General features: G+C 38.6%; 1 protein-coding gene across 3 annotated transcripts in view; it reads left to right on the forward strand.

The window, feature by feature from the left end:
• Positions 1–3,642: 3,642 nt before the first annotated feature.
• LOC133126346 (V-type proton ATPase subunit H) overlaps positions 3,643–21,681 on the forward strand; it is a 54,357-nt gene continuing 36,318 nt past the window's right edge. Inside the window, exons 1-8 of one of the 3 annotated variants that reach the window (XM_061238488.1) lie at positions 3,778–3,798; positions 5,956–6,066; positions 7,460–7,583; positions 10,403–10,502; positions 11,286–11,375; positions 13,902–14,015; positions 19,254–19,358; positions 20,754–20,801. In XM_061238488.1, the coding sequence (XP_061094472.1) occupies positions 6,033–6,066; positions 7,460–7,583; positions 10,403–10,502; positions 11,286–11,375; positions 13,902–14,015; positions 19,254–19,358; positions 20,754–20,801 (615 nt within the window). In that variant the 5' untranslated portion in view covers positions 3,778–3,798; positions 5,956–6,032. Of the gene's footprint in view, positions 3,799–5,955; positions 6,067–7,459; positions 7,584–10,402; positions 10,503–11,285; positions 11,376–13,901; positions 14,016–19,253; positions 19,359–20,753; positions 20,802–21,681 lie in introns of all 3 variants that reach the window. The other 2 variants (XM_061238490.1, XM_061238489.1) reach the window with 2 other exon arrangements.

Raw genomic sequence — 21,681 nt, forward strand, 5'->3', positions numbered from 1 at the left:
ATATTAATTGATTCATTGATCTGTGGTCTGAACGCAGAACTTTGAAAAGCACAAAGAAAAAATGATGTCTTAGAGTATGTTTTGCTTGTTTAAAAATTCCACTAATTTGGCTAGTCAAGTTGACTGTGAGCCTTATAAAATTTGATATTTGTGGCGCTTTGCTAGTTTGCTAATATATCTTACCTTTTTCCTATTTTCTAAAGCTTCATTTCATGCATTTAACTTATATTTCATTTGGGAGGACCAATTAAAGTATCTTTACAAACATCACCTAACACATACATAAACTTCTACTTCCAGCAAATTATGAAGTCTCTGTTTAAAGATGGGTCTTGGTTTGACTGTGTAGAACAGAAGAAGGATTCAGACTGATTTGAGATCACATTCTCTTCAGTCTGTTACTCTTGATTTTAATTTTAAATATTTCACTGGCTAATTAAGACTAATTAAATATTCTGCTGCTGTAGCCTATCTACTTAGAGGTTTGACACGTAGTGTGTTCAGAGATGCTCTTCTACACTATTGTAATGCGTGGTTATTTGCATTGCTGTCAACTTCCTGATGGCTTCAGTCTGGCCCTTCTCCATTGACCTCTCTCATTAACAACACATTTCTGCCCGCAGAACTGCTGCTCACTGGATGTTTTTTTGTTTTTCTCACTAGTCTGATTAAACTCAAGAGACCGTTGTGCATGAAAATCCGAGGAGATCAGCAGTTACAGAAATATTCAAACTGAGTATGGCACCAACAATCATGTCATGGTCGAAATCACTGAAGTCACATTTTCCCCCAATTCTGATGGTTGATCTGAATATTAACTGAAGCTCCTGACCTGTATCTTCATGACTGTATGCATTGCACTGCTGCCACATGATTGGCTGATTAGATAATTGTATTAATAAGTAGATGTCCAGGTGCTCCAGGTGCCACTGTATACATGTATATGTGATTTGAGCAAAAATAAGATAAACAAGAGTGGATGACATCATATGAAGGCATCAAAGGCATCTTTCTTAAAATCTTCTACTTCAGCTGTACAATGCACACAGTCTCTTGTTTCCTGGCAACTGGTTCATAGACTTGCAAAAATAATGTTTCAATTATAGAAATATGAGGAAGGCAGCGAGAGAAACCTTCCGCAATAAGGTCATTTTGCTGCATTTGCTAATGCCCGGTCAATCTGGCAAATACATCTGTAACAAGATTTGTGAGAGTAAGATGTTTCTAACCAAATATATATTGACCTTTTTATCACATATAAAATTCACTCATTTTGTGAGGTTTCAATTATACCTGTAATCTCTTCCATTTAATAATTTCATGTATTTGTTTATTTTATAGGGGTAAATGCATTTTAATTTTGGAGCATTGTTCAATGGAACTATCACATGCATTGTATCAAAATGCTGCAAAGTATGTGCTATATATTCTGCATATTCTTACTATGTGCATGCTCTACTGTATTGTTATGTATTATTATATTATTTGCTAATGACTTATTTTTACTGATCCTAACCCTTTTAATATTTTTATTATGTTTTTCATAAACACTTAAATACAAGTATATACTGTTCACTGTGTAAATTCTTCCAGCACATTCCAACTATTTTGCATCTATAGGAAAGAGAGCAGGAGATTTCAAGGAGCTGAAAAGTCAGCTTGTCCTTGGTCATAGCTTCATTTGTTTGTTTTTTCCTCGCAAGACTCCCTTTTCAATGGAAAGGCCCTCCATTGTCTGACAACCTTCAGCACTGTTCTTAATCTGCACGAGCTGCCTCCCTCTGCAGTCGATACTGAGAGCAAATTCTTCAAATGAATGCCAAGGTCAGTGTTCCCACCTGAGGAAAACCAAGCTCTACTTTCAACTCTTCAAACTTAGCAGGGACAGAGATTTAGTTGCTGGTTAATATTGTAGCAGAGCAGCAATTCTTAAAACAAGCATGAATCATTCAGTGGGGTGAACTGAGAGGGGATAGAATATGCGCTATGCATTTTTGTTGCATCTCAGTGCATCTGTCACTCTTGTAAGGTTGCAATGCAATGCATCTCGAGGTATCTGGAAAGGCACACCATCTTTTCCAATCATAAAATATTGCAATTTTACATTTAGTAAGTCCACTGTTATAAAAATCAGAAAAAAGAAAAATGCAGTATTCTTTCTTCACCAATATTTCAATTATCATAAGTGCATTTTTGCGGTGTGAATTGCAAGTCCCCAAATAACAATAACTATTTATTTGTCATGCTATCTGACTGTTAGGGTAGTCTGGTCAGCACAATGCATGTAGAGGCGAAAATGAACGAGAGTAGATAACTAGTTATTATGAAATTAAGTACTTATGTCTATACCTTCATATACTGAATGTTTGTTTGCTTTTGTATTACTCTGTACTGTTTGAGCAAATAGGTTACTAATTTCACTTGCAAATAATTGATACCAATTCAGTTTAATTTGATGCAAAAATAAGTCATTGTGAATACAGAAAAGTACAGACACTTGCACATCCATTCCTAAACAATGATACCCACAACCTACTTTCAAAGAAAGAAACCTGTAAACTCAAACAAAAACATAAAAAATAAATCCAGCTGACCTTCTTTATTTCTATTCTCTCAATTTCATGGTACAGTAGTTTCGACCAAATCTGATTTAACTCCAAAGCTGAAGTTGCAAATATGACACAAGGAAAATGATAAATGAAAGTAATCAAAATATGCTGCAGACAGCCAACATCTATGCCTTTCTGTTTGGTGTATTGTGCTATAATATATACACAAGCAATATTAAAATGATGTATCTGTCACTCTTTCCGTTATAAGCACACAGCCTGTCTGGTATGAATTGACAGGTGGTTACCACCATGTCAAACTGACTTTCTATTTAATGGGCCAGCGGAGGCCATTGCATGTTAATCAACTCATGTTATGTTGTATAAAAACACACAAACTCTATGTTGTATTTAAGGCCACACAAGGGGAATGTTTTACTTAATAAGCTAATCAGCATATTAGCACTCACTATCAACCAGTACATTGAGCTGAAGTACTGTGATTTATGTTTTTTGAATTGTAATTTCGATCAAGAAAATATTTTATTGGTAGCTGTAAAAATGAAACTGCCTGTAACTCATAATAAAAATGCAGTCTGAGTAGCTAAACAAGATGGATGGAGTTTATCATAACCAAATACATTAATCCAGTGAAGGTTTTGCATACAGTAATTGTACTGTAGGCAACATATTGTAAATATATTACTATAACAAACTATCAACATGTCTGTTTTTCTGTTATGTCTCAATATGTTTACAAATTGTATGGTAAAGTAAGTAGCACTTTGATACAAGTGACATAAAATTAGTCTGAAGTAGGCTATTGTCAGTGCATCAAATGTTCAACAAGCTTATTTCAGGGGGCATGATAATTATTGTCGACTGTTCACGTATACGTTAAGGATCCCATAGCCTACATTGTTACCCGAATGCCACCACAGAATTAATCTACTGGGGATTTAGGTGGTGCCACGGAAAAAGAATACTGATAGTGTCCACGCCAGGGATACCTTCTTGATCAGTTCACACTTCACACATTTAGGCCTGCGAATAATGACGCCAGGGACTTGTTTTCTATGCGGTGAAGTGATTAAGCGCGAGTCACTGCTGTAACTGTACCTAGTTCAGTGAATGCGACTGCAGCGTGAAGCTTCACGGAGCTGAGCTTGCCATGGCCGTCTCCCACCATGTGACACGCTAATCACATGATACGGGTTGCGTTGTGTCAGAGTCAGCTGAGATAAATAAGGTAAGAGGAGCATTATATTCAGTTATATCTTATCATATATTTCTTTGTCTATGTAATTCATGGTGGTTTAGTACGAGATTTACTGAAATTACTTAACTAGATTGGGTATTTTATTATCGGAATATTCTGTAGGTGATATAATATGACAACTTTGATATCAGGTCCTATATGCTAGGCAAGCTAAACTAGCTGTAGCTGGCTAGCTAGCTCGAATCACTGCAGGCAGTAGCAAAACCACAGATTATACATCAGAGATTGAAGTGATCTGAATACAGTGTGTTTTGGCATTTATATGCTATATAGCTATTTTTTACAAGGTTGCCGTTGGACGTAAATTACTTGCCATCTAGCTAGTTGGCTTGAAGCTTATAGCTAATGTTTAAACTACGTTCCTAGTTTAAAGTTAGCTAGCTACTTCTCAGTATCTCAATTTACAGCAAAATAGTTTAACACCACTCGTCCGGTCTTTTTAAAAATGTCTTCCTTAGCAGCGTCTAACATTGATTGAGAAAATGTATCCCTGGCAAACCATTAAAAAAATGCCGCCAACCCCACAGTTGGCTTATATTCATATGTTGTTTTTATTTGATTATCTGAGAATTATGTACAGCCACTGACAACTGCGTTGCAGCGCAATCGCAACTGTCTGTGAAAGTAACATGAAAGTTTGTCATGTGATATTACAAAACTGAACCGGTGACTTTAAATCATGCATTTAAGTGATGTGGCATGCTCCTAGTGCCATTAACTACTGAATTGTTGAGGAATGAGCACAGGCAATCTTGCACTTGTTACAATCTTGTTAAAATCTCACACTTTCATTCTGTAAAAAAACAACCAGAGGTGTGGGAGTTGACCACTCCAATTTTGGCAAACTTTATATATTCGATAAAGAATATCCAAATATTTGCTGTGATTTTGCGACAGGATAATGTGCATTTCTAAACCTAAACTTCACTTCTGCCTGTGGTGCAGAAGAGACTTCTGCCCACTCACGGGTATCAGGAAGTGGGTGCTAAATTCCGGTGTGATTCCAGGAGACTCCCGGACCGGAGACGTGCTGCTAAGGGGAATCCACACACAAACACTCAAACGCACTCACTCTCACAAGCACACATTTTCCTCTGAACAATGTGATGTTACCATGTGATGCTCTTTCTTTTCGCAGTATGGCCCAGGAGCCAAGCTTGCACAGACATGAGAAAGTGTGGCTGTGTGGCTTTACTAAGCAGACTGCACTTTGATCCCTGATCTTTGCACCTGATCTAGATAAGAGTGACAGATAAATGTCCATTAATGTAATGTATAATGTCCTGGTTTGTGATAGTTACTAGTGGTTTTCTGGAATATACACTCACTGAGCACTTTATTAACACCCAAAGGTGTTTGATTGGATTCAGATCTGGTGATAGCCGCTGAAGAACATTGAACTCATTGTCATGTCCATGAAACCAGTTTGATGCCACCTTTGTTTTGTGACATGGAGCAATATCATGCTGGAAGTAGCCATTAGAACAGGGGTCTCCAATCTTATCCTAAAAGGGCCGGCGTGGGTGCAGGTTTTTGTTTTAACCCAGCAGTAACACACCTGATTATACTAATGAACTAATCGTGGTCTTTAATCAAGACCTAGATGAGTAGAATCAGCTGTCTTAGTCCTGTGCTAAAACAACAACCTGCACACACACTGGCCCTTTCTGGATAAGATTGGAGACCCCTGCATTAGAAGATGGGTACATTCAGTGGTGGTTCTAGCTTGTATTGCACCCTGGGCGAACTAACTTTTGAAACTATACATATACAAAAATAAGACTCATAAATATCAAAAAGAAGTAACAAAGACAAATAGAAACAAATTGTACGAGCATCAAAATGCATTGCCCATCCCCCAACTCTGTCAACCAAGAGTCAAGACTAAACCAATTCACCTTGGTGGTGTGCACAGTTTTATGTTTATTCTTAACAATTGTGGCCATGAAGGGAAGCACATGGTCAGCAACAATACTCTGCAACAAAGCTGAGGCATTCAAGCGATGATTGATTGGTATTAACGGGCCCGAAGTGTGCCAGCCTGTACTTTTGGCAGAAGGCAGTTCGGCCCATGGATTCATGCTGTTGGCGCCAAATTCTGACCCTACTATCTGTATGCCTCAGCAGAAATTGAGATTCATCAGACCAGGCTATGTTTTTCCAGTCTTCAACTGTCCAGTTTTGGTGAGCCGTCGCTGACAGAAATGGAACCCAACGTGTTTCCTAATAAAGTGCTCAGTGAGTGTACGGTCTATGTATCTTTTCATTTCATCTTTTTGAAGAACTGAATTATCTTATTATTAATGATTGCTAGGGGTATTGATCGGTCTGGGTTCTTTATTTGTGATTTGGTGTCTCAAATTAAAAAGAAAAAGAAAGTTGAGTTGGTCTTTGTTTCCTTTAAATGTCGCAATATTCGAATGACCATGAGGATGTGAGTCTTTCTGTATTTTTCAATGCTGTCTTTCCACATAGAATACCAACATTGTTCTGTTTCCCCCAAGGTGTCTGAGCGACTCTTTCCAATTGTCATGCTTCCTTTATTATTTGTGGTTCAGTGGGCCTCTGCAGATTGGTCATGTAGCAACATTTGAGCCCAGCCACAGCTCAAAAGCATCCTATTTAGCCTAACACATGAAATGTGTGTTTTCTGATGCCTGCTGTAGGGCCTTCTGCTTTCACCACTGTCTCTGGTTATTTTTGTCGCCGTACTACAGACTAGAGCTCCAAAAACACATGCTACCATCTGCTAGAACGCTACATTGCTGAGAGGTTATAGTTTATTATTGCCCTTAGGAGGTCCTCCTTTTGTAGTTTAGCCTATCAATCTCAATTCCTTCATTCAATTCTGGTAAATGGAAAATAAAACATGATTTGCAGGAAGGTGTTGGAAAGAGTGATTGCGGTAGTTACTGAGCTCCTGATAAACTGAGATATACAACATTAAGCCAATTTACAATGTTCGCTGGTAGGCCTATGCATCCATTTTACGATGTTTACTGGTAGGCAGCAGTTTTTGTAGTTTAGTCTAACAATCTCAATGGCTTCCAATTCTTGGAAATGGAAAAAATATGACTTGCAGGAAGTCTCATTTCAGTAGGTAAAAAGAGTCATTGTGGTAGCTACTAAGCACCTGACAGATTGTGAGATGTACAACATTAAGCCAATTTACAATGTTATGGAAATATGGGCTAGCATATCTAGCCCTTAGCCTAATGGTTGTAATTTGTCGGAGTGAAATAGTGGTATGATGGTTTGGATTGTTTATGCTGCTGTCGCACTGTAGCCTGTAGCCTTCTCCACATTCCAACATTACCTTTGTCTATAGCCTGCTGTGTGCTGCACAGTAAACTACAAAGGTTACTGATAAAATCACTTTGAGTGTTCAATTCTGCAGTATTGATTTAATATGGTTTGCATGAAAGTAATTCTATTTCCATTTCATTGTTCTTGACTATAATCTGTTTAACCATTATGTTTACTATTTAAGCATTTGCCCCGTGCACTGTTTTATGAGCTACACATTTTATTGCTGAAATGCATTTGAAATGGCAGGCTTGTTCAATATATCACAAGCTATTTTCATATTTTTAAAAAATGAATAATGAAAGAAATCCTGATTTTGATCTAGTGCAGAAGAAGCTGATGAACATGGACATCCGAGGAGCTGTGGATGCTGCGGTCCCGACCAATATCATCGCCGCCAAAGCGGCTGAGGTTCGCGCTAACAAGGTCAACTGGCAGTCCTACCTTCAGTGAGTAGTCTAAAGCCCAGGCCTAAAGCCTAAAGCTTAAAGCTGTCCCCGCATAACCGCAGGGTTAGCCCGAGTTTTCAGACTAGTGGGGCTTAAATGGAATGACAGGTGGTTTTTCAGTGATTCTTTTGTCATGGCTGAATGGGGTAATGACATCCAATAGTGCCTTTACATTAACAAATACATGTTGTTATTGTGTCTTAGGCATTTTGTACATGATAATGTATTATTTTCAGTTATTATTTTTGGAAGAGTTGCATGAATAAAAATTGTATGGGTTTGACATTTTTTATCTTAAGAATTCCAGAATGCGACTAAATGTGCAACCATTTAAATTTAACTTATTTTTTAATTTTTTTTTTACAAAAATTTGCAAATAGACAAGTTAACACATTTTGGAAATTATTATCTCAGGCGTTGTTCATTCCCCCAGAAAATGATGCAACTTCTCGGTTCCTCAATTCACTACAGTTCATTAATTTGCGACAGGATAATTCAAATTTCTAAACTTTACTTCCACAAGCAAAAATTGAGCAACAGTCCTTTTGATAGCATATTACCAATTAAATTGCAATTTATTTATCTGTATGATGAGGAAGTGGCCTATTTCATAGCCATATTATGGCTTCCATCTGTAATCATGAGAATCCACAAAAAGTCAAAGAAACAATGGTGACTAAAGTTAAATTGGCCTAAAATAAATAAAACCACTTTGGGCAAATAGCTTTGTACTACCCTATAATAATTGAAGATTGAAGAAAAAAATGCCAGTTTAGTTCCAAGTTGAATGCTGCAGTTTTGCACATTGTTTATTTTTCTTTCTTATGATGCAATATTATTTTCTATTTTATGACTGTGATTTGATGGTTCAATCTATGCAATGTGTCTATTATGCAATTCATTTTGATATATAGAAATTCCCTCAATTTCAATGCACATGTGTAATAGCATATTTTTCAAGTTTTTCAATTTATTGCTTTAATTTAATGTAATACGCTCAATAAATAACAAAGCAAGCAATTCATGGTCTATAGAATATAATAACCTTTTTATTTTCTGTAGATGTCACACTCATATGTTTCTGGTTTGCTGAGAATTGTTTATGGCACCAGCACCACCAGTTGAAAAAGTTAGTCTGGAGCCCTGTGTTATTTATTTTTTTGTTGGCCTGGCTTTCCCTATTTGTGCTCATTATGCACCTGGCTGTCGTGGTGTGAACAGAACATAATCTCAATATGTGCCTATCTCAGTGGACTGTATAAGTAGGCAATTTGGATGCAGGTTCCATATATGGTTATGGATTACTCCTACTCAACCAGGATGAATGTGTAGTAGATGTAATAGGAATGGATTCTTTTGTTTTTGTTTTTGTTTAAAATCTGTGTGGTGGCATCTGCTAAATATGGAAGGGTGGGGACAGACGACAGAGCTCAAATGAGTTGTTCCTTATTTCCATTTGTAAAGTTGCTGCTGAGCCTCAATTTAATTCAATGAATTATTAATGAATTATCAATAAACTGTTCTCTTTTGTACATGATTTATGTGGTTTTGAAAGCTCATTAATAATGAAAAATAAACTCATATTTAAGCGGCCTCAAGATGCAATGGCGCAAAAGGAAATGCCAAAAGTGGAACGGCGAGCATTGGCAGTCCAATGCGTCTCGCACACATTGTCTTGTCACAGGCATATATTATGCTGCAGTATTATCTGTCATGAGAATGTGATGCATGACTGAGTGTACATGTTGGGCTCTGAATGATGTGCCCTCTGCTTTGCCAGGCACTTGTGACTCATTGTCTTGTGTGTGTCTCTTCACCAGCCTTTAAATATACAGGATAAGAGTCTTGCGCCTCTGTGTCTTCCAGTTTCCTTACTGGAATGTCTCTCAGCGTAGCCTGTGCTTAAGTTATTAAGGTGCCTGCCTTCTCCATTTTACAGTTGGCTGCACACGGCCGTCTGAAGTTCCTTATGATTGGTGTGCTTGCTCTCTGTATTAGCTTGCTGACCCTTACTGAGTGCAGACGTTCAAGAAACTTTTTCTTTATTTTTTTTTCTTGACACTGATTAGTTTGCGGGCCATTAATTCATCTGTTTTCTGTTCCATTCTTCCCATTCTTCCCCGTTAAGGACATGAACTACGACAGTTAAACCTTTGAAGAAGACAAGTATTTTCAATGAATTTTAATGAATTGAGAAAAGTCAAGTTTCCTTATCCGTTTTAGCTCAAGTTATCCGTTTTAGTTAGAAAAAGAGGTATTCAATTAAATTTCAGAGATAGGTAATCATAATGCTTTGCTTGTTTGTGGATTGGTGTTGCAAATTGAAGACGCCTTTATACTTGAAGGGAACAAGGTTACAAATGACAGTGTCATGGTGTATCTATTATTATGAGAGCAGGGTAAACAGTGTATTCACATCATGCTGAAATTCAGCCGATTATTCTGCAGTTCCCTGGGGTTTAACCTGGGGACGCTTTCAGTTTCTTTCAGTTTCTTTCAGTTTCTTTCAGTTGTTATGACACATCAAGGTAAGGGCCTGCATTCTTGGTCTGGATATTTCTATTCGAGAATGCTTGCTAAAAAACATGTCTATATGTCTATGACGAACATGTTTTAAACATATATGCAGGAGAACATGTTTTGTGATTGGTTTACCATCTCTGTTCTTATTTTGTCTGTTTTGTTTTGTTTTATACAATTGCATATTTTAGCTTGTGTGGTATAACAACTTTTGGTACAGTGATTAAATTCGGTATTTTAAACAGACTTAGTGTGTCGGCTGTGGTTCATGGTGACATTCCTTTAAAAATGTCTTTCAGGGGGCAGATGATTTCTGCAGAGGACTGTGAATTTATCAAGAGATTTGAGATGTCTCATTCTGAGACCAAGCAGGCTATCCTGGCCAATGAAGGGCATCAGGTAAATCCACCTCAAATTCTCCTGAAAGAGTTTGTGAATAGGCAGGGCCCACCATTTATCATTCTTTGAAGTATACAAAATGCCTGTCGTGGCCTGACTGGTGCATCTGAAAGCATACTCATTTAGGGTCCTGACTTGAGGGACACTATGAAGTGCTTTTCGGCACTCCCAGTTATGCTGAGATAAATTAAATGAATAAGTGTAATTCATGGATTCCATATGTTGGTGGGTAGGTTAGCTTTTTTTATCATACCTTTTTTGTGCTCGGTAATTAAAACATCAGCCAAATGACATGTAAAACCCTTAAGTCTCAAGCCAGTATGCACGCAACACAGAATTTAGTTGGACACACTCCACCCCAACCCAGAGGTATTTATCACATCCCCACTTAAAGAGGTATAGGTAAAAATGCCGCTTACCCAGTGGACTGCATCCATAATCCGTCACATCTCAGCAAAACTATCTAAATGAATATAGTACTTGAGGTACATGGACACATAATTTCAGTTTGGGGCAAACTGTCCCTTTAGGTCACCCAAAAAAGAAAATAAAAAGAAAATAAATTGTGAATGTTTGGGTTAAGTGTGTGACAAGATTAGGCCGGTAATATTTTTATATACAATGCCAGGTCACGCCACGTCTTTGGTTCATTGTGATTACTCATTTTCTATGGTATTAAAACATATTCATGATAACCTTAAGAGACTTGCTCTCCCACGGTTGATAGGACAGTTGTTTTGTATGTGGGAAATTAACCATTGAGATTGCGTTTCTCTGTTCTAGTGCGCGAAAACCTTCCTTAACCTGATGGCGCACATCTCGAAGGAGCAGACAGTGCAGTACATCTTGACACTGATTGATGACACGTTGCAGGTAACATTGCTCATTCTTGCATATCACAAGCTCTCCTGGTAAACACATAGCTTAACTGACAGAGTTTATGCTTTGTATTTCAATATATTTACAGCGTATTTGCATTCTGCTGGCTCAGGTTGTGCATTGTCACCACCCTTTCTGAAATATTACACTGTGAAGTGGAGCTATTTTGCATAGAATGTAAATAATGAAGCTGCATTTTTTATGAGAATGTTGCTAACTAGAGCCAAATGGGCAGCAGCCTTGAGGTATGGACCCAAGTGCATCTCAGAACAGTGCTTGAAGTCTGTGACAATGACTTTATAATAATCACAAAGAAAGATTGGGAGTGTAATGGAGAAATCCTGCCCGTAAAAAACGAACAGCCTGGCACCAGTTGGCACATCTGACACCAATCACCAAGAGAAGTATTGGTGTGGATGAATGAATTTATCTTGCTAAATGCAGCATCAGTTTTGCTGATGATGGCAATCCATGTGGACCACTGACAGTATTTATTACTGAAGGAAAAGTTGAATATAACCTCTAATATATTCACCACTGAGCCTGTCACTGGAGCTGATTCAAATGTAGACGGGGAATGGCTGGTAGCACTGTTATAATTCTTCCCCTCGTTTGGTGACCAGTCATTTTGACTGAATACATTTCTGCTCTCTTTCTTTCTCTCTCCAGCATGCTGTCTCTTTGAGCCTTTACATTTCATCTGTCCAGCATTCTCACGTGTCCAGAACATTCCACATCCCTTGTCTAATTTGTTCCTGCTTCTCATTTAGTTAGGGGCTCTTTTGTGCTCTGAGCTTTTCAGAATAAAACAGTTGTCGTAATTGCCTCAGTCAAAATTGATTAAATAGATTTTTATAATAGGTTTGGTCATGGGTTTTTAATGTTTATTTGAGCGAATGAATAATTAATACAATGTTGTTGTGCTGTTTTTGAAAACATTGGAAGGTTAGATGCCTCAATGCATTTATATTTTACCATTTGTTTTCCTTTACATCAATATTCGATTCTGCAATTACAGCTTTGCAGGACACTGTGGGCCAGATTAACTAAGCACTGATTTTCAGGTGCATATATGACACATTCTGCCCAGGAAACGCGTAGTATGTATGAAACTGGCTCACGGTTCTTGAACCACAGTATGCGTGTGATCTGGGCCAGTCGTCGCAAGGTGCGTTTATGTCCTTAATGCATATGCATTGAAGGGTGGATCGCATCCGCAAATAAACGGCCGAGATATTATAACTGTGGCTGATTATGTATTCCATGTACTAAAGTTCACGCAGTTAACGAAGGTCGATTTGTGCACAAAAGTTATCCGCCTCTAAGTAGTAGACCAAGGCGCAAGCGAGACAGACACAGGCTCCGAATCTTGAAATCAATTAAAAGAATTACTTCAACTCCAGGAAATCATCAAACTGATTATTACTAGTAAATATTAATGATTGCAGCAAAGCAATAATTAAGGCTGGGTGTTAGTGACAGTACCAAGTATTTGAAGTGAAAAAAACCCTTGCCGCTAGTAAATAATATGAGTAGGCTGAATGCATTGATATGCTGCTTTTAATTTCTTTGCTGAAATACATGTTTTTTGCCTTTAACAGAACATTGCTAGAAACAGAGCATGCTCAACTGGCATTGCTAAAATAATAAAAACAGCGTTGTGCGTTTGTTTTGATTGGTTATCCTCCTAAAAAGCCACAGAAAGGGAACAGGGAAAGACTTTTGTGATGAACAACCAGCCATACAAATAATTGCACTTCTGAGAGGAATAAAATATGTCATGGAAACGACACTAGCCAATACGGCTAGAATATGTACACATTTTGTCCTACGCTGGATACGCTTTTACGTGGCAGCCGTTACATGGATATAGCCACACGCAGTTAAGTTCTGGTCACCTTGTGGTTCCCTCACTACGAGCACCTGGCGGTCGAGTTGCACGTTCACGCCTGTTTTCCATTCTGGTTCCTCAGTGGTATAATGACTTGCCTACCACTGTCAGAACAGCAGAATCCCTCCCCATATGTCGACGCAGACTAAAAGCACACCTTTTCAAACTATACCTTAGTTCTCCCTCCTGATTCTTCCCCCCTTCCAATATCCTTCTTGTCTAAAAAAAAGAAATAAATAAAAATTGCAGGATGACTGTCTTTTTGTTTTGAACAGCCGTTCTTGCGTATTTTACTAGTTATGGATTTGATGCTTTAACCTGTGGAATAACCTATTAGTCTGCCAAATGACAAAAAAAAACATGTAGAAGTTATATATATTAAAGTTATTCAACGCACTAAATATGCATTTTAACAGCACTGTTTAAGATCTGTCTCTTTCGCAAAATGCCATTCGTAAGACGTTAATTTCAGGCAGACTGCGACTGCACCAGCACTCCCTCGTCAGGCCGCATTTCCCTGTATGTAAATCTGGAGCTATAAATCTGCATTAAGACAGCCTATGTCTGGCTGTACACTTTAAAGCACGCTTTCAGTTCCCCGATGTTGTGTTTCGTTCTCAACCGATCAGGAGAATCATCAGCGAGTGAACATCTTTTTCGATTATGCCAAGAAAATGAAGAATACCGCCTGGTCGTACTTCCTCCCCATGTTGAACCGCCAGGATCTATTCACCGTCCACATGGTGAGTACCCATAGAGAGAGAGAGAGTCCTGGCCTTCGGTCACCTGGGGCCACCTGTCTAGTCTGTTGCTGTGTTTAACACTCAGAGACCTAAGCATATTTTGGCCAGTTTTCCATATTCTTACATTTTGACTCAAAAATGTAATCTATCTTTACATTTACCATCAATCCTTTTCAAAACGGTGTCAGCAATGTGAACAAACTGCGATGAAGAGCCAAAAAAGAAAAACAAAACAAGTGAACATCTTGTTTTTCATTACACACAGTCACACCCAGTGCATTATTTACAAGACTTTTTATTTATTTTTCTGTCACACTAAGGTCTTGGCATGAGAAATGTAATGTAATGTAAAAAACTATAAAAAATGAAAAAATCACACATCATACAAAACATATAATTTGATGCAGACCAAATCGCAAACAAAACTGTGTCTGGCATCAGTCAAATATCAATAAATATAACCTCCAGCAATAATAGTAATAAAAAGAACAATGCAACTTTTCGATTGGTTCTACAATGTTCTCCATCAGACTTACCAACCAGAGACTGGAAGGAGTGCTTTTTAACTTGTCTGCTTTCATTGATTGATTTATGGTCAATCCCACCCCATTTGAATCCTGATATCTCAGCCTCTGTTTACCAAACTAATGTGAAAATGGCCGATGGCTTGGCGAGAATCTTGCCTCTCAAATACTGTGATCCTCACACCAGGGCTGTGCATAAATCTGAAAAGCTATTCATAAATTTCTTTTTTAATTAAAATAATAATAATATTACTTTGTGTCAGTTCAGTACAGCCGCCCTGTTGTGGGAAAGAATCGATTGGAAGCACTTTGAGCTTGAAAAATTGCCACTCACTATAATGTAATTGCAGCTATTATGAGCCTAAGCCATTTCCCCAGTATTCTTGTAGAGTTAGCGGGTGACACTTGACTAGCCTGAGGAGGTGCACTTTTCACCTGTCTGAAGCAGCTTGTTAAGGTGGGTGGGAGCCGGCTGAGGTGGCATGTAACTGTCTGGGCCTGAATCCAGTGTCATGCAGCCTGATCAATGGGAGGGCAGAGATCCAGCTGGGCCGCCTTATTACCTCCTCTCATTAGATTCCTGTAAAGACAGGAAGTGTGTTCTCCATGGATGACACTGCAGGCTAAAGGTACAGAGGAAGGTCAATGCAGACGCATACAATAGTTGGAGGACATGGTTGCTGGATGAGAAATTAGCATTTAGATGAATATTCCGGTTTTGCTTTGTGTCCATGAGTGTGTGTGTTCTTTGCAATCCATGGGAACTCTGTGAACCAAATGGAAGGAGCACAAAAGATGAAAAATGTAGCACACACTCGCTCAACGCTCCTAAGACAAATGGTGATATTTTTTGTTGCATCTGGATGCTACAATAAATATCATGATTTGTTTTCGGAGCATAAGTCTTTTCATCTTTTGAGTCCCTGTATTCCTGGGACTCGGTACCTTGCGCTACTTTCGCTGGTGTGAGTCTGCTCTCTTTATAAGCAAATGGAAGGAGCTCAGGGTTTTTACATTGTAATATTGATTTGTCTAGTCTTCTATGAGCAAGTACAAAGTTGTCAATTTTAACATCCCTATTTGGCATTACATGAAACTATTTTTCTTTTCAATTTAATTAGTTTAGCAATTTTTTTATATTTATTTCTCTCTGCAGTTGCTTGTTATTTTTTATGTTGTTTTTATTATGGTTTATATCACATTCTTGGTTTGATTAACAATAATATGAGGCATTCATAGAGCAGTAGGAATTAACTTCAGTGCCAAATAATGTCTTCCAATCACTGATGCAGCCTTAGTGGGCTTAGTACCAATGAGTCTCTGAAGCTTAGAGGTATTCAACTCATGTAGCGGCTCATTGTTGCTGTCAAGTGGGCTAGTTGAAGGTTATTCAGTATGAACCAGCCTCTGAAGTTAATTTTGCAGCCCATTTAGATGTGTCAGTAATTGCTTCAAAGGTAGCAACAGTTATTTTATAGTCTTTCCACAAACGAAAGAAAAAAAGATAGAAAGCTGGTTTGGTTCATCTGTCTGATCTAATGAATTGAGTCACAAACAGTTGTGCAGTGGGCATATAGAGACAGCTGAACCCGTGAGGATTTCAGTCCTATTTATGTAGCTGTCAGATTTCAGTGGCCCAGAGCACTTCAGCTTCATTCCTGTTGGAACACCTGAATGATTTATCAGAGCACTGTGAACTCCTCATCCCTCAACATGACAATGTCACTGAAACCCAAAAACACTCCACCGCTGATTTCTGATTCTCCAGGCCAGGGGTGGCTACTCGTCTGTTTCTGTTTCACTCTGTTTAATAGATATGGGCCTGCTGATGTAATATTAGCCATAGAACAAACAGGCAGAGTACAAGAAATGGTGCCATTTCAGTTAAAAGTGTTTTGTCTCAGACAGACAGAGAAATAAATAAAGAATGATCCATTTAAATGGCATTGAAACAGGTATTTGGCTGTACTACTGTTTTTCTTTCTCATATTCGTCAGCATTAATTAAGTTATTAATGCAGTATTTAATATTCATTTTGAAAATCAGCAACAAAAACAAGTGTGTTTTTTCTTTCTACAATGGCTTCTTAGCTATTGGGAAGCAGGAAATGTCCCAATGATGAATTGACCGTAACAGGTCCAGTTTGCTCAAAAGGAAAATACATGCAGTGTATAAAACAAAGTGAAATATGTCACATCTTCCAGTGGGGGGCAGCACACCCAGGTATTCCTATCTGACATAGTCTCCATGTTCACGTGACATCACATGAGAAACATAACATGAATTTCAGAGTACATTATTGGCATTTGGCGGACGACGTACAGTTGATTAGACTAAGGAGGAGACAATCCTCCCCTGGAGCAATGCAGGGTTTAGGACCACCGGGGATCGAACCACCGACCTTGCGTGTCCCAGTCATGTTCCTTAACCACTACACTACAGGCCACCCTACAGGCCACATACAAGCTGTTCAGTAAATTCAGTAAGTTGAGGGACTAATACTGATCCAGTAATTTTTTCAGCAGAAAATTTTTTTTTGTCAGAAACCTTTAAAAATGACTGTTTGTCAGAAAGTCACGAACGTTTTCACTGAATGTGGTGGAGCAGTCGATGGCAGAAGCTTGTAAAAACACTTTTGTGTTAGGGAGTATCGAACAATGGTATGTCCTTGGAATATGTTCTTCCCTGATTTGTATTACAGCGAAACTGCAGTTCAGTTAGCTATCTTTAATTTATGCTATATTGGTATTGCATACTTGTGGTGTCGAGATATATTGCTTAATATTATTTGAAAAAACATTTTCACATAATGAGCAAAAAAAAAATAAAAGATTCTTTGTCACCTTTTAGGAGCCAATAGAAAATTGAACCAAGCTTCTTTTGAGTGAACTAATATATAACGGACAGGATGTATTTTGTGAATTTTGATCCGTCTGGCTGGGCCTCAGGTGGCTCGGGTAGGTCACATTCTCCGAGCAATACAGAGAATACAGCTATTTCAGCAAGCACTGCATATGTTTATTTGTGCTCCAATCAATCTCAAGTTTGTTTGGGAATGCGAAGTTGTCGAAATGCATTTTTGGGGCATCTTTTCACTGTGCCCAAGAACCTGTTCCTGTCTGTGACACAGTGATACAAAAGTATTGCCTCTCAAATATTCAGAATTTGTCAACCCTTTCAGACTTTATTGAGGACCAAAAACTTTTAAACCATTTATTTATTATGCTTGTCCTAGGTCCAGGTTTCATATGCTAATTTCTTGTAATGGATTTGTAGGTTTTCATATTCTTGCACTAACTGTGTTTCCTGCCTTGGGGGACTGCCAATTTAATGCAGCTACAAACAGTATATCATAAACCGCAGTGATAAAGACTCGGTTTTTCCATTGTAATTTGGAAAATGCAGTATATTCGGTTGCTGTCATAACATTAAAAATAACAGGTCTTTATTCATGACTTTAAACAGCTGTTCAGTGTGAGCGAGGGCCTTGCCATTTTGTGATGAGACAAAAGGTTTCATCCTTCAGCTCTGCTGGCCCATCAAAAGCCTTTCATCCTCCGTTCATTCCACTGCAGGGGCACTGTCCTGTTTTTACTCACGGTTCCTTATGCAGAAGCATGCCAATGGTGCCCAATGGCTTAACTGTAGGTTAAAAATCAAGATGGCGGTGTGTCCTGTTGCCAACTGACACCTCCTTATCCTTTCTTCAGCATTGTGACTGATGTGTGACTGAAAGATTATGTTGTTGCTCATCATCAGTACAAACAAACTTCTAATTATATAAATGGCGGTATAACACAGTTTGCATAGCCCAGTAATCTCCAGATGTCATGGCACAGTAATGCACATTAGCAATATAATCCATAGTCATAGTGCTGGAGTTCCAGTGAGTTTAGATAAATACAAACTGTAAATCAGTTAGACCACAACACTTACATGAATCTACTATATATATCTGCTGAGGTCAAAGACATTTTTCTTTTTTTTTTTGCTGGCTGATATTGATTGAATGTATCCAAGGTTGTAATGTACTGTAAGTGGCTGACATTTTTAAAATAACCATGCATTTTCACAAGGATCTATCTGCACATCTAGCAAATATCTATTAAAAGTAATGTAAATAAGTACAATAACACACAATTCAAGTCAGACATAAATTCTGTATGTCAGAATTGTATGGGCATGATCTGGACTGCCTCACCGCCCCACCTCCCTCCTCAACTCCTCCCAAAATGCACCACCAACAGGTAAACTGTACTGGAGAGACAGAGAGGGATAAGGTCAGGAGAGGGATTGAGAGCTGTTAAATAGCAAGATGTAACTCCACGCAGAAAGACCCACAGTCAGGATTCAAAAACCTTGACGTTGTTGTTGCATGGCAACAGTGTTATGCACTGCACCACCATGCTGCCACACATCCCCTGCTACAAATCTGTCTATAAAACATCTCTATATACAAATCTCATGAAACTACTAGAGGAGATGTGCAATGACACTAAAACATTTATTGGCCATTAATTCTTGATGTCATCAAGGTACCGGAACCAATAGGTCAGAGTCCCCAAATAGGAATAGATGGAAATGTTTACACTGATATAAGTTGACATTGCAATGTATTTGATTTATCTTATTTTGCTGATGCTTCATACATCCCATAGAGGGTTGATTAGCCGTTTGGCCTGCAGCTAATGAAGGTGGGTGTTCTCTGATCTAGGCTGCCCGGATTATCGCCAAACTCGCTGCCTGGGGACGAGAGCTCATGGAGGGCAGTGACCTGAACTACTACTTTAATTGGATCAAAACCCAGCTCAGCTCACAGGTATTTTATTCTTACTGAAATTAAACTCTCTACTTCCATTTGCGCTGTCTGCTCTTAAGCAGCGGTCTGTCTAATTGATGATGGCACATTTGCTCTCACATTTACCTCTCAGACTAACTCTGACTCTACTCCTCTACAGGGTTACCCCATCACTTTCATGTTGTACTTGTATCTTCATCTAGCACTTTCATGTTGTACGTGTATCTTCATGTTGATAAGGCAGCTCTTGTAATCATTCTTCACGTATGACTTGCCATAACTTTACAGACTTAGCCAATGCTTACCATGTGAACTAAGACATTATGTTCATGGCTATGGATCACTGATACTTTGTGAGAATTGTACCTTACCTGACCAGTGTTCTTTAGTTGTTGCAACAACCTTCAGTAGGCAATTATTGTACCTCACGTTGGATATAAGCATCTGCCAAATACAGTAGCAAGTATCTGCATCACAGCAGCACATCCAACCTCATAATAGAATTGATACTAGTCTAGCGAGGGCTTGGCAAACACAAATGGTGTACTGGGCTCTATTAAATGAGAAGGAAAAAGATTAATCAGTTACACTGGAATACAGTAAATGAAACGGGCTGTTCATGTTGTTCTCATCACTGGCATTTCCTTTCATGATCCTCCATGTACCCAAAATATTTATTTTGACTGTCTTTCTGAGTGCTACAGTGTAATGTTCTAGTCTTTTAGTTCATGTGGCCTTGTCTGACCCAGTGATTGCTAAACCATATCATGGTTCAGCTGACCCTGTTGCTTTCTTTTCATCGTCTGTCTGTCTCCTGTTTTTCTGTTGCCATCTTCTGTTTTCCTTTTCTCTCTCTCTCTCTCTCTATGACCTCGCTCTGCCCTCCTCTTTTTGATTCCACATTTTCATGCTCAGACAGTAAATCACTTTGCTTCTTTCCATTCACAGTGCATACTGTGAATTAACTGAAAACGTCGAGCCCCAAAAATGTGTCTAATCATAGTGATGTGAGCTGCTTTTTTAATTGTATTTTTAATTGATATTTTTTTATCAGCCAAACAAACAAACTGAGCTACACAAATACACAGAGATTTACGGTAAAACAGGGATTCACACAGCTAAGTAAATGCAGGACTAAATGGTGAAAATTTCTGAAAGGGGGGGGGGGGTTTGTTTCGCAAACTGTTTGACATTTTCCTTTAAACTAATCATACTAATAATTTTTCCTCCACAGGCATCATTGTGTTATTGCCTTGCAGGAAATGGTCTGAGCAGGACCACATGCCAGAGCAATACTCGCACAATTCACCGGCAATAAAACAGCAGTGTTTGGATAGAATGGTACCACCTATAAACACAGAGGGGGTAGTGCAGGTTACATTGCTTTCAATCCTTACTTTTTCCATCTGTTGTTAGAAACAGCATCCTGCAGGTCCAGAAACAGGAGCAGTGTCTCCCAGCGATGTAAGTACTTAAACTGCCCCAGTCTACTGAAATGAACACTGGAATGAATCCCTTTCTAGTGCCACTGCGCCTCCTTCCCTTTCCGGCTACACTTGTTCCCTTCTTTCTCATTCATATCTCTGCTGCTGTACTGTGCTCTGTGAGCAAATTAAGTGGCCATTTTGCAGGTTTTGGGAAGATGAGGCCTCAGTGGAAATTACTCATCTATAGTCTGCCATGTACACAGTATGTCCTGTCAAATGGATTTAGGCGTGTGTTAGTATTCAGCTGTTGGCCTGTTATCAGTATCACCTGACGCTGATAACAGACTGACAGTGACTTTCCGTCTACGCCTCAGCAGCAGCTCCTCATGGGATTCATGCCTTTCCACTATTTCACCCCACAGTACAGTCCACACCGCCTGCTGCTTCACTGACAGCCCTTCGAGTCAGAGTTACCAGATGGGTAGACTCTAAAGTAGAACTGAAGGCCACTGAACGGAACTGAGAGTAAAAATGGCACATTGTTCTTAGTTTACAACCCTATTCTTTTTGTTTGAAATTATACAAATTCTAATGCATATTAAATTAAAATCGAGGTGCTAACACCAGCCTTGGCTGAATAATGAGCGAGGTTAACTTTCGGAATTTTTTGGGTTTTTATTTTCATTTAAAAAAACGGATGGAAAATATGACGTTAAAAAAGGACAAAAATAATTTTATAACAATTCAAATTTCTGGGATAAATCTTTTATTTTAATTTTAACCATTGTCCTTCCTTCTATAACCATATGCTTTGTTAATGGAGCAATGCGCATTGCAGGAGAATTGGGTCTGCTATTTCAACTGCACATTTAACGATGGTCGCCCAGTGACATATGCAAGAAATAGGCCATGAGGCA

Source organism: Conger conger, chromosome 4 (assembly GCF_963514075.1).
Source record: "Conger conger chromosome 4, fConCon1.1, whole genome shotgun sequence".
NCBI lineage: Eukaryota > Metazoa > Chordata > Actinopteri > Anguilliformes > Congridae > Conger > Conger conger.